General features: G+C 36.7%; 1 protein-coding gene across 2 annotated transcripts in view; it reads right to left on the bottom strand.

Annotated features, from left to right (window-relative positions):
* The window catches only part of PIK3CB (phosphatidylinositol-4,5-bisphosphate 3-kinase catalytic subunit beta), a 193,211-nt gene that overhangs the window by 62,348 nt on the left and 116,072 nt on the right, over positions 1 to 14,791 (bottom strand). For both annotated transcript variants that reach the window (XM_067737676.1, XM_067737677.1), the window contains exons 9-10: positions 5,296 to 5,547; positions 3,810 to 3,906 (exon numbers count right to left, since the gene is read on the bottom strand). In XM_067737676.1, coding sequence (XP_067593777.1) covers positions 3,810 to 3,906; positions 5,296 to 5,547 — 349 coding nt within the window. The remainder of the gene's footprint in view (positions 1 to 3,809; positions 3,907 to 5,295; positions 5,548 to 14,791) is intronic.

Genomic DNA, 14,791 nt, shown 5'->3' with positions numbered 1-14,791 from the left:
CTTAGGAAATGTTTTTGAAACTAAAACAAAAGTTTAATGGATTTCAATCCATTACTTTAGAAGTGTGTCACCTAAGGAAGTTTGGCAGACAGTATCAGTAAGCCTCTAATTTTCTTAATGCTTGGCACAAAATTTGAATATGAGTTTATATACATCTTTAAAATGAAAAAGTTAACAGAAATTAATAGCTATCTCACCTCTTTCTTCAAATGTGTTCAAGTATTCTCAATCTACAAAAAAAAAAAAATTGGAACTGCTCTCGTCCCCTCAAAATTAGGTGGTCCATAGGAATTTTTATTATTTCATCACTATATATCAATTTCTTAATCATATATGTTCTGATTTCCATGGTCATCACAGTACCCAAACTGATATTTTGAGAGTCATTAATAACATTCCTTTTGACAAACCTAATGTTGGTAATGTTCCTCTATGATCTCATAACTGCTGATGTAGTTAAACACCTTCTCTGGTAGTTTCTCAAACATTCCATCCAAGTGGTACTTCTTTAACCTCACCAACTGTGACATTCTTGAAGGCACTCCTTCCTCTTCTCTACCACCCTAAATATGTTCCATTCACAGACTGGGCATGTGAATCAGAATTTCAATGTTATCTTAAACCCTAGAGCTCATATAACTTTCTCATTTCACAGAGAAGTAAACTGTTGAAGAGACATTAAACTCTGAGAAAACAAGAGTTAGCAGTACAACTAAAGTCTCCCCTCTGCAAACTAATTTCTCTTTTCTTATAACTGATTTTTTGCACAGTTGTCCTTTTGTACTTCCTAAGGAAATAAAAGATAAAAGTACATTCTGTCCAGGCCTAATGTCCAGGTAGTATGCACACTGAGAATTATCTCCCAAAGCTAGAAAATCTTTACAAAGTTCTGGGTGGTCCAAAAGGTTTGTTCAGTTTTTTCCGTAAGATGGCTCTAATAGCACTTAGTTGTCTTTAACTTCATTCGAAACAATTTTGTTAGACTGTATGTGACAGCTGTCATATCAGCGTGCATGTAAAAAAAGACATCAAAATTGGTGAATTTTTGTGTAGACATTTTAATACTGAAGATGGAAGAAAAAAAGCAACATTTTCAGCATATTATGCTTTATTATTTCAAGAAAGGTAAAAACGCAACTGAAACACAAAAAGATTTGTGCAGTGTATGGAGAAGGTGCTATTGACTGTTCGAATGTGTCAAAAGGGGTTTGCGAACTTTCGTGTCGGAGATTTCTCGCTGGACAATGCTCTGCGGTCGGGTGGAACAGTTGAAGTTGATAGCTATCATATTGAGACATCAATTGAGAACAATCAGCGTTATACCACACGAGAGAGAGACGACATACTCAAAATATCCAAATCAAGTGCTGAAAATCATTTGCACCAGCTTGGTTATGTGAATTGCTCTGATGTTTGGGTTGCACGTAAGTTAAGCAAAAAAAACCTTCTTAACCATATTTCCGCATGCAATTCTCTACTGAATCGTAATGAAAGCATTCCGTTTTTAAAACAAATTGTGACGGGAAATGAAAAGTGGATGCTGTACAACAATGTGGAATGGGAGAAATCGTGGGGCAAGCGAAATGAACCACCACCAACCACACCAAAGGCCAGTCTTCATCCAAAGAAGGTGATGTTGTGCATATGGTGGGACTGGAAGGGAGTCATCCATTATGAGCTCCTTCCGGAAAACAAAACAATTAATTCCAACAAGTACTGCTCTCAATTAGACCAAGTGAAAGCGGCACTCGACAAAAAGCGTCTGGAATTAGTCAACAGACTGATCTAAAACGCATAATCTTCCATTAGGATAATACAAGACTGCCTGTTTCTTTGATGACCAGGCAAAAACTGTTATAGCTTGGCTGGAAAGTTCTGATTCATCCAGCTGTATTCGCCAAATATTGCACTTTTGGATTTCCATTGATTTTGGTCTTTACAAAATTCTCTTAATGGAAAAAATTTCAATTCCCCGGAAGACTGTAAAAGGCACCTGGAACAGTTCTTTTCTCAAAAAGATAAAAAGTTTGGGGAAGATGGAATTATGAAGTTGCCTGGAAAATGGCAGACGGTGGTGGAACAAAAAGGTGAATATGTTGTTCAATAAAGTTCTTGGTGAAAATGAAAAATGTATCTTTTATTTTTACTTAAAAAACCGAAGGCACTTTTTTGACCCATCCAATATTTACAAGTTTCAGCTCCTTAATCAACCCTTTGCTTATCTTGTTTAATACTCTCACAACTCACGGATTCCATTTTGACCTGGACTGAAGGAATTCTCATAATTTATACACTTCTGAAGCTGATTTCTCAGCAAATTAATATCCTATATTTGTGCTATCTAGTAGCATTATATTTATTAGTCCTATTAAATGCAACCTATCTAAAGTCAAGTGTACCAATTTAGTATTATCTGCCCCAAACATATGGAGAACAGAACACTGCACAGAATATGCTATTTTATTTAAGAATAGGGAGAAAAGTAGAAATTTATATTTGTATTTTCTTCTATATACATGAAGAATTCTGGAAATACAAAAGCAACCAATAAATGTGATTATAAACCTTCTAATGATGACCTAGGTACTCTAGAAATTAGAGTATTTGTAGTTCCTGTGTTTCTGGCTTGCTCGTACTAGGATTAATGTGAATTCTAGAACCAAACATGCAGAACAAACATCTCTAACATTTTGTTAGAGATAAATTCAGGTCCATGATATGCCAAGTTAATTGCAAAAAATTGTCAATTTTTCTAAAAATATCAGTTAAGTTGCTTACTGATTTTGGAGAACATGTGTGAGTCTAAATTAAGATTTTCAAAAAAGTTTACTGCTGAAATGAATAATTTTTACTCTAACTGTGAAACTACAGTTCCTCTTAAGAAGAGCACACTGCTCTCCTATATTTGGGGAATAATGTGATTAGTGAAAATTACTGGAAGTATATGCAGGAAAGGGTAGGAATAAAAGAATATACACAAATAAAATGCTAGGATATGAGCAGTTTATAAATATGTTCATGGATAACTGATTATCCAAAAGCAATTTCTCAGGTAGCAGCTACTAAAATAGAACATTTTTAAATGTCTGTCACCCACAAAATAATTTTTAAATGCAAGTAAGGGCACAATTTTACTATATATATTAACCAACTATGAAGACCAAAAAAAACACCCTCACTATTATAATGCAAAGATAACACTGAAAATTTCCCACATTTGGGAAAGCAGTAGGAACAATGGAAGGAGTCAGGCAATCTTTTGCACAAATCCTAGGTTTGAAGAACCAATTATGTAAGACTGACTTATGGCTGAACTTCACTTTTCTCATCTATAAAATGGGACAAAGCCATCTACCTCACAGGGATACTCTGAGTAGTATTTGAGAAATATAGGCTTATGAAAGGTGTTCCTCTTAGCTCAAATTTCAAGATAACGCCAACTAAAGAGGAAGTGTCTTTACTATCCTTCCCATGTTAGTTAATGTTCCTTCTAGTGCAGAAGCAGAAATTCAGTACAACTAGGAACCACAGAGATTGTTATAAAGAAGACATTGTTCCTTAGAAGAATGTCTCAAAAACCTGTAACAATAAAACATTTAAAGTGAGAAAACAGTTATCAAAATAAATATATTCAGATACAAATCACTTTTAAGTATATTAAAATAATCTTGGGAAATCTGTTTTAGAATAAACAATAAAAATATGGTTTCTTAACTGGACTGAAAAAAGAGTGAGTCATAAAAAAATGTTAACTAGTCCACATGCCAAAAATTATTCTTTAACACTAAGGATTAGGATGTAAATCTTACCAGGAAATGAAGACCAGCTGTGCAATATTATATCTCCAGATCTCAACTGTCCTTTAAAGTCAAAAACCATCGTATTTACCCAGGCTACAGGATAATCCTGTTGAAAAGATACCATTGCGTAAATATACTAAGAATAAACTTTAAGGTGTGAACACGCACATACCCTTTGCTTCAATAATGTTAGTTCTAGAAGTTTCTAGCTTTCTAGATGATTTCCTCCAAAACCATCCAATATAAAAACAAGATGTACATGGAAAGATGTTCAACATCTTTATAATGGTTAAAAAAAATCCTAAAAGCCAATTAATGTCCCAGAATAAAATACAGTATCCAAAAAGTAGAATATTTATTGTGCAGCCATTGCAAATGGTGAGGAATTTTTAATGATTCAAGAAAATATGTCCGATGTTAGATTATATGTTTTAAGATCTTTCAGTCTATATAAATCTTAATTTAGCAGAAGGCAATGTCTCTAGGTATTGTAGAATTTATTTATATTTCTAAAAAGGAGGCACCAAGCTAATAGGACTTTTATGTAGACACTCAGACTAATTAATCTGGTCACAGTCTATGAAAAAACTATAAATACTTGAACACTCTGAGTAAAATTCTCTATCAGTGGAGGAAAAAAACTAAGGAAATAACTCTTATGTGACTTTTTAGACAATAAAATTCATTTTTTAAAAAACTATATGATAATAACCAGAGGAAAGGTTTATATTCTCATGTTAAGAATAAAAGGATACAAATTCATGTAGATAAATATAGTCACCAGACTTTTTAAAATGCATAAAATTCATGTCTCCATCCTCCAAAAAGAAACGTTCCATAAAGAAGAAAATTAAAAAGACTTGAATAAAAATATGAAATGGAAGATGAGAACATAAGAACACGTTCACCATCCTTTATCCACAATTTCAAAGTCCAAGAAACTCTGACAACTAAAGGTTTGTTCATAACTCATTTAACAGTAAAACATGACCAGAAATAACATGAAGCTAAACGACAGCCTTCACTTGTCTCATTTAGTGTGAATATTCATGTATTTCACTGCTAGAAACTGATGTGTTTGATTACAGAGTTGTGTCCCAGACCCTACAAGGTGTGTTGAGTGATCTATTATCTTTCTAAAATGCATAAAATTTTGAATTCTCAAACATATCTGGCACCTGAAACTTCAGTTAAAGGACTGTGGACCTGTAATATTTTAAATCTCTTCATTCTTTTTAAACTATTTTCTAAAAAGGATTACATTTATAATAGAACACTTACAGTATGACATATACTAAAATAAAGTTGCCAAAAGAAAAATGACAAGGACATAAAATGGAGACTTACTGTCTTTTTTAGAAATCAGTTCTTAGGGACAAAAGTTATATGACATAATTTCATTTATATTACTCTATTATTTCAAAGTTTTAAAATTATTCCATTATGTTATTATTAGTCCATTATAAAAAATTTTCAGAAGTTAGTATATAATTACCACTTTTCCAGATTTCCTGATGGTCTGATATTTAGAGGGATTAATAGCTTTAGTTGATTTCTTCGTTTTCACTTTATCCAAAACTGCATAAACAGCGAAACATAATCGAGCCATTCGTGGCAGATCACAAGTATTGATATCAAATTCCAGTGGTTCATTCCAAATATGATCGTTTTTCCCTGATATCTCTGAGCTTACGATGGTTTTACACAGGAGTTCGGTACCATGAAAAAGGCCAGCCCTGACATGAACCTGTAATGATGGAGACAAATACAGAATCATGAATACTGCACCACTAAAACACCTTTATTTGGGAGAATGAAGAAATGCATACTGGCAGAAGCAGACAAACTCTAGGAAAGCATATTCGTCCACAGAACCATTAGACTATAATTCATCAGCATATAATTCACCACACTGTTAGTATAACCTATTTTTCACTTACTAAGCAGACCAGCTAAAAAATGCAAAAGGTCTCAATGGTATAAATGGGTCTAAAGAAACCAAGACCATAAATATAAAAACTACTATCGGGCTTCCCTGGTGGCACAGTGGTTGAGAGTCCGCCTGCCGATGCAGGGGACACGGGTTCGTGCCCCGGTCCGGGAAGATCCCACATGCCGCGGAGCGGCTGGGCCCGTGAGCCATGGCCGCTGAGCCTGCGCATCCGGAGCCTGTGCTCCGCAATGGGAGAGGCCACAACTGTGAGAGGTCCGCGTACCGCAAAAAAAAAAAAAACAAAAGTGTATGTACCATGTGAAAATAGAGAATGGAACTGAATAGATATCTGGGCTGGAAGCAAAGGCTTGAGAACCATAAGCAAAGGTAGGACAGTTTTTTCAATTTTCTTACAAAGAAGGTATTAGTTATTGTTTTCCAAGATCTGAAGAATATGAGCAGGAGGTAAACCACTAAGAGGTATTGAGGTAGGGTCCACATGCCTGAAGCAAACAATCCATCTGACCTCTGAGGACCTTGCCATCAAGATCTCCACAGTACTTTCTCTCACTCCCTGAAGCCACACAATCCACGATCTCACCCTGAATTTGACTTTACCACACCCTAGCACCTCCAAATCAACAATTCCTACATCTTACTCTCTAACTATCTCACCTTCCAACTCACTCCAACACTCCCAAAGGAACACTTCCCTGCCCTCACTAAGGCCTCCATTTCAATAATCAACACCTCCCCATTTCTCCATTAGCTTTGTTTGCCTTCACCCTCACCGAAACCCTCTGCCAGTGCCTGTCTCTCCTTTGCCATACTCATCTGAGGCTCATGTCCTGGATAAACCTGATTACCTGCCTCTCCTCCATGCCAAATATTACTGGGCAGACCAGCACTATGACCGACCAAAGCCAAATGTAAAATTATTCTTTCATCACTACAAGAACTATTTCTTACCTTTCCTTCACTGCTGAGAACTTCCACAGAGTTACTCTCCTCTGAAAGCCCTATTTAAGCTACTTGTTTTGTCTGGTTGTCTATTACTTGAAGATGACATGTTCTGAAGGATATGTCCTATCTGTCAATCTACTCTATTCAGAAGTTATGAAACATTAGGGCAATAAAATACTAAACAACTATTATTTATAAGGAAAACAAGTAATGAGGAACACCAAATTATGTACTGACTATAAAAATCAGAATCCAATACTTACCAACTACAGACTAAATTCTGAAGTCATGTGGGTGGGGCAGATTGAGGATAGGGTGTATGTTACATGAAGTAGAAGACTTAAAGTGTATTTTCTTCCTGAAAAATGCAGGTTAATTCATAGACACCTGACACTCCACAGATCTCCATGTAAAGGTGTATGGCTGATGGGATGGGGTTGTCATCTATTCATATGTAAAACCCATGTAGGAAATTCATGTCTATAAGACTACTTTAATTCCACTCTAGGCTTTGATCATATATATATATATATATATATATATATATATATATATATATATATATATATATATCTGAGCTTAAATGGCCACAACAAAGTCTCTGCTGCCCAATCTTTATCCAAACCCATTTTTGAGTAAAAATACATATATGGAACTTCCAGAAAGTCATGCAATATATTTATTTCTTTGGAAGGTCCAAATATTACCATTCAACTAAATACTCACATGGTTGAGTATAGCACTTAGACTGAATTACACAGAATGACTTTGGTATCACACAGAATGATTTTTTCTGAATTGCACTGTCAATATTATATTTTAAGTCTACCCAGTGAAAGACTGGGTAAGAGATGGATATGTGAAACATTATTTTACCTACTATAATGATGTTGGCAGGGATTCTGGTGCGCACTTTATCACCCACTGTGTCTCCTTCATAAGGAACTGCTAAACATCTCTCCATTTCCAACGTAAGGATGAACTACAACCATATGAATAACTAGATTATTTTTATCTCAAGAGATTCTAAATATTATAACTGATCATGTTTCCTTTGCTTTGGCTACTATCTATATTGCCAGCAGGGAGTGAAATCGGTAGTCCACATCAAGCAGTTATACAGGATCCTATTATATAACTACCTGCTGCAAATCTTGCTCTTGGCTTTTTCAACTAATAAATATCCTCGATTATTTTTTAAAAAGTCACACTTTGTATATTTTTTTGTGTATATATGAGAGACTGGGTGTGCTTGGGGAGGTGGGGGGACACGCAAGCGAGTTTACCTCAAACCATTTGTGAAATGAGATTGGATAAATCATAAATAAAACAAAACATACATAAAACTTTCGTATGATAGGATGGAAGATAGGCATTTCAGAATAAAAATGATATTCAATTCTTACTCTCAGTGACATTAAAGACTTATGAATTTATCACCTTTTGGATACAGAATATATAGTTTATTCAGAAAAATCACAAGTTTAAAAATAAATATTTTTCCATGTTTTTGTGATAAAAACAAGCTACTTAAATTGCTGAGCTTAAAAACATTTGCGTCTCTTGGTTTTTGACAGTTTTTGAGAAATAGAAACAAATGAGCCCACTACATTGTAAGTACTCAATAAATGTTTATACTTAAAAACCAAAACAAAAAATGCTGGTTATAGTTCTATCAACCAAATTCTGGCAAAATTCAGATATATGGAACACAGTAAAATTATGGATCGGTTGGATACAAAGCTCAAAACAGAACTCAAGTATAATGACCTAGGAAAGTCCTATACTAGCTGTAAACAGCAACAGCCAAGGGTGTGGTGTGGAAAAGAATAACAATAAAGAATGAATCTAACTTGGGTGGGGTAACAATAAACAAAAATGACCCTGCACATTCTGAAGAAAACTGTTGAAATATCATTCTCTAATAGTCAAAGTGTGATATATTTAAGACCAAGTCATCAGGACTATGTCTGATTGCGAAATCTCCTGGTAATTCACTAAAATGACTGAAGTTCATACATGGTTAAAAACAAACAAGAGAAGAAAAAACTATCTACATTTAAAATAAAGTGAAAAAATCTGTGTTTTCTGAGCTTAGAATTTCCTGTAGTAGAAGACATTAAAAAAAGGGTTTTGTTTTCAGAAAAAGCAGTAAGAAAAACCATTCTCTAAATTTATATCATGTGAAATTTTGTCAAAATTGTCACATTTCCTGATGCTTTGTCTCAATCACCTTCAGGCTCTGAAAAGTTGAGAATTTTAAAGGACCATCATGTTTAATTACAGTCACATGTTTCATTGTCCAACTTCAGTAAGCTTCCAAAGACACTTTTTCACAAGTCCCAGAATACTTGGAGATGAGAGAAGGCAGGCTTTGTTATGTAAAGGACGTTCAACTGTGCCACAGCAAGGGTGTGCCAAGCCTGCAGAGACCGCATTCCTGAACTCACCAATTAAAAATGTTATGTTGGCCAAGATGTGAAACTTTTTCCCAACATCAACACCTAATTTCCTTCTTGTTCGACGATATGGCCAAAATCCACTACATTTACCCTTCTGATATTAGACACCCAAAAAAAGATCAGTAACATGAATAGGCTGAAATTCCCAGGGTTTCATGAAGTATATTACAATCAAAAGGCAGGTTTGTTCTGGCTTAGTGGGAGGAGTCCTGTGCTACCTTTAACTAAGGATATAAAGATGTTAGAGACAGTTACATTAAAATGTATTCATTCATTGCACAAATATTTATTGAGTGTTCTAGGTACTGAAATAAGAAGATTAAAAGATTAAGATAGTTTTTTCTTTCCTAGGTTATATCTATTTTAACAGGTTAGGAGTGGCGAGAGCCATATAACTAGGCTTATGAGGTGTTATGATTTTTAACTAGGAAGAGTCAAGTTATGAGTTTTGATACGGAGTATATCTGAGCTTGGAATTCTCTGGGTTTATCACGCTTAGGGTTCGTTGGGCTTCTTAAACATGTTATATTTATGTCTTTTGCCAACTTTGGAAAGCTCCCAGTGATGATTTCTTTAGTTTAGTTTTTCTCAGCTTCATTCCTTCCCTTTTCCTTTTGAGATCCAGATTACACACGAGTTAGACCTTCTGATATTGTCATACAGATATCTGAGACTCTGTGAAGTTTTTTCTCCTCCAACCATTTTTCTCTCCATTCAAACTAGAAAATTTTATTGATTAATCTTCAAGTTCACTACTCTTTCCTTTCACACTACTTCCATTATTGAGTCCATTGAGGGTTTGTTTGGGGTTTTTTTTTTGCGGTACGCGGGTCTCTCACTGTTGTGGCCTCTCCTGTTGCGGAGCACAGGCGCCAGACGCGCAGGCTCAGCGGCCATGGCTCACGGGCCCAGCCGCTCCGCGGCATGTGGGATCTTCCCGGACCGGGGCACGAACCCGTGTCCCCTGCATCGGCAGGCAGACGCTCAACCACTGCGCCACCAGGGAAGCCCCATTGAGGGTTTTTTTTTTCCCCAGAGTTTTTTAATTAGCTGGCCCTCCTTATCCACAGGTTCTGCAACCACAGATTAAACCAACCACTGATCAAAAATATTTCGGAAAAAAACTTCCAGAAAGTGATTAAAAAGAAAAACTTGAATTTGCTGCACTCCAGTAACTATTTACGTAGCATTTACATGGTATTGGGTATTATAAGTAATCTACAGATTATTTAAAGTACAGGATGTGGGGCTTCCCTGGTGGCTCAGTGGTTGGGAATCCACCTGCCAATGCAGGGCACATGGGTTCGAGCCCTGGCCTGGGAGGATCCCACATGCCACAGAGCAACTAAGCCTGTGCGCCACAACTATTGAGCCTGCGCTCTAGAGCCCACAAGCCACAACTACTGAGCCCGTGTGCCACAACTACTGAAGCCCGCATACCTAGAGCCCATGCTCCGCAACGAGAAGCCACCTCAATGAGAAGCACACGCACCGCAATGGAGAGTAGTCCCTGCTTGCCGCAACTAAAGAAAGCCCAAGTGCAGCAACAAAGACCCAATGCAGCCAAAAATAAAGTAAGTTTATTAATTTTAAAAATAATAATAAAGTACAGGATGTGCATAGGTTGTATAAGAATACTATGTCATTTAATATAAGGAACTTACTTGAAATTCTGAGGCTTTTGGTGTCCTCTGGGGGTCCTGGAACCAAACCCCTGCAGATACTGATGGACAACTGTATATGCTGGCTGAGACTTTCTATTTTTCCATTCCTTTTCATTGTTTGTGTTTCGCCCTTAGTTGTTAGAGCATTTTTATAATAACTACTTTAACAGCTTTGTGAATAATTCCAACATCTATGTCATCTCAGCACTGATGGCTGTTGATTCTCATGGTCCATACAACTTGAGATTTTCCTGGTTCTTTATATGCCAATTAATTTTGAAATATATCCTACACATTTTGACTATTATAAGACACTCGGTTTTGTTTATATTCTACAGAGAATGTTGATGTTTGTTTTAGGAGACAATGGTTAGGTTCAGGCTGCAAGTTCCAACAAACCTTCTGTGAGTTGTGGTTCCAATACCAGTTCAGTTTTCAAATCCTTTGCAGGGCTATCTGGATCTGTCCTGTATGTGCACCATACAGTGACTAGTCGGAGACTTGGGTGGTGGTTTAGGCCACAGTTCAGTTCTCAAAGTATACAGGCAGTTATGACTCTGATCCATATATGTACAGCTCAGGAATAAACCTAGAAGTTTCCTGAGCTCGTCCCACTCTGAAATCATCCAAGTATTTTTTGGTTGCCTGGGGCTCCCCTCTTCTTGTCACCTAGCCAGAAAACTGAGGCGTTATTCACCCACATTTCCTACAACTATGCCAAAAAGAGAAGGACAGAAAGGGAAAGGGGGGAGGTCAATCAGGACATGTCCCATTCTCTTAGGGCTACAACTCCTCTAGTCAAAGAGGAAGGCTCAACTCTGCATTTTAGGCCTGTCCCCAGTGCTGTTGCTTCTGCCACTGCCGCTCTGCTACTGCTGCCACAGGACTTCTTGGGATACTAGGGCAAATAAGAACAGAGAAAAGAACAGAAAACAAAAAAGAGAGGGAAAAAATGGGGAGATCCCCACTCTCTCTGAGAGTTAGAAGAACCCATTCCAACTAGTGCTATAATTAGAGGGCTTTCTGAGTTCTACCTGCACTAATACCATCTTCTAGATTCTGAGCAACACTGATATAAGGCTTCTGCTGAATATTAAGATGCAGACCTGAAAAGGGAAATGCCACAAGGTGGGGAAAAGATCAACCAGGAAGCTGTATACTACAGAATTCTAAGCACTTTAACAGTGAAAGACATTCAAATGCCAGCCAGGCAGAGTAGTGAATCTTCACCGAACACCTAGGGTTTCATTACAGACTCCAGAGAATCATGTGCCCAGTAAGATCTCTGGGACTGCCATTACAATGGATTTCACTACCGTGATTACGTTTTACTATATGACATAGGTTACTTTAAGGAAGGGAGGGATTTCCCTGGCGGTCCAGCAGGTAAGACTGTGCTTCCACTGCAGGGAGCGCCAGTTTGATCCCTGGTCTGGGAACTAAGTTCCCACATGCTGAGCGCCATGGCCAAAACAAAATAAAACAAAGGAAGGGAGATTATCCTTCAAGGGCATGACCCACTGGTGAGCCCTTAAAAGGGATCAGGATCTTCTGGCAAGAGATTCAAAGCAAGGAAAGGATTTAATGCTTAAGAGAGCCACACAGCTAGGACCTGAAAGGTGCTTCTAGTAACTTAGAGCAATCCCTAGCCAAAAGCCATCAAGCAAAGAAAACCTCAAGCCTACAACTGCAAGGAACTGAATGTGGCCAATAACTTGAATCATCCTGGAAGCAGATTCTTCCCTAGAGCTTCGGGAAGGAATGTAGCCCAACTAACACCTGGATTTCAACCCTGTAAGACCATAAGCAGAAAACCCAGCCACACCATGCTCAGACTTCTGAACAACAGAAATATGAGCTAATAAATAGGTGTTGTTTTAAGCTGCTAGGTTTGTGGTAATTTGTTACACAGCAAAATAAAACTAATTTGAGGGGTTATTATGAACTTAATGCCAAAAAATTTATCAACTTAAATTCTTCAAAAGACAAAAATTATCAAAGCTGACACAAAAGAAACAGAAAATATGACTATCTATATATCTATTAAAGAAATTAAATTTCTAATTAAAAACCTTCCCATAAAAAAAACTCCAGGCTCAGGTGGCTTGGAGTAAATCCTACCAAATATTTAAGGAAGAAATAATACCAATCCTACATAAACTTGTTCAGAAAATTGAGGAGGGGAAGGTTTCTCAACTCAATTTATAAGGTCAACATTTTCCTGATTCCAAAACCAGAGGAAGACATTACACAAAAAGAAAAGTGCAGACCAATATTCCCTGTGAGCACAGACATAAAAATTCATAACATAATATTAATAAATCAAATCCAGCAATATATAAAAGGGCTACTACATCTTCAATGTGTAGTACATATTTCAGAAATGCAAGGTTGGTCTTAACTTCTGAAAATCAATCAAATTAACTGACCAAAATATAAAAACTACACAATCACCTCAATAAATACAGAAAAAGCAGTGGACAAAGTGCAACTTTTTCTATCCCTTTCAGGATAAAATCTCTTGGCTAAGTAGAAACAGAAGAGAACTTCTTGAATAAAGGGCACGTACGAAAAACCTACAGGTAATATTATACTTAAAGTTGAAAGACTAAATGCTTTTCTTTAAGAACAAAACAAAAATGTCTACTGTGATGGTTAATTTCATTTGCCCGTGTGACTGGGCCTTGGGGCATTCAGATATTCTGGTTGTTTCTGTCAGAGTGGTTTTTTTTTTCCCTGATAAGATTGACATTTAAATGGTGGCCTGACAAAAGCAGATTACCCTCCTTAGAGTAGGTGGTGGTAATCCAATCAGTGGAAAAAATGAATAGAACAAAAACACTTGTCCTACTTAGAGTAAGAAAGAACTTTTGCCTAACTATCTAACCTCAGCTCTTCCTGGGTCTTGAGCCTACAGAACTTCAACAGGAACTTCATGATAGGTGCCTCCTGGTTCTCAGGCCTTCAGACTCAGACTAAACTATCCGTTCTTCTGGATTTCCAGTTTGCCAACTATTTACATGAGCCAATTCCTTAAATAAATCTGTGTGTGTGTGTGTGTGAACACAAACACGCATGCACACACACCCTATTATTTCCCCCCCCTTTGGAGAATCCTGACTAATACCATCTACTCTCAGCGGTTCTATTCAACATCATACTGAAAGTCCTAGCCAGTACATTAAGAAAAGGAAAAAGTTTGGAAAGAAAGTTCCCTGCTCCGCATCTACCCCTTGTCTTCTTTTTCCCCCCAGATTTCTCTTCAACTTTGTAAAGGAACTCCTAACCTGTGTAGCAATTAAAAAGAATGAGGTGTACCTACAAGAAAGTCATGCCATAATTGCATTAATTTACTTAAATTCAACTATGTAATCCCACTGGAAAGAGAAAAAGGTGGAGGAGGGGGAACTAGAGAATTAGCTGGAGTGGGGGGGAGGGTACTTTAAACTAAGCCTATTATTCCTATGAATATATGACCACAAACAATAGAATGAATCCAGCTTGAAATAGCTGATGGAAGTTGTTAAAACCTATGAAAATAAAATGTCACTCACAAATAATGTGTCAATGACAAAAATAAAGCATAATGCTCAAGAAAAATAAAGCATGTAGTGAATGCTTATTTGGTCCTCCTTCAGGAAGAAACTAAGTAACAACAAAAGGCTGTAGAGAAATAATAACTACAAAAGCATTAAATAAGTAATAAATACAATAACCTAAAAAATGGGAACAAGTAGGAATTTCCATTTTTAAAATGTAAATTATACATGTATACATACAAACTGCTAAACAAAATCATACATATATGTTAAAAAAAACACTCCATATGACTTGAGGTATATTTGCCTATACGTGATTTCTGCCTTTAGAAATATAATACCCGAGGGAGGAACCAAGATGGTGGAGTAGAAGGATGTGCTCTCACTCCCTCTTGTGAAAACACCAGAATCACAACTAGCTGCTGGACAA

The sequence above is a fragment of the Pseudorca crassidens genome, chromosome 5 (assembly GCF_039906515.1).
Source record: "Pseudorca crassidens isolate mPseCra1 chromosome 5, mPseCra1.hap1, whole genome shotgun sequence".
Taxonomy (NCBI): domain Eukaryota; kingdom Metazoa; phylum Chordata; class Mammalia; order Artiodactyla; family Delphinidae; genus Pseudorca; species Pseudorca crassidens.
Note: the sequence above shows the minus strand (reverse complement) of the source record. Positions and strands in the feature narration are given on the sequence as shown.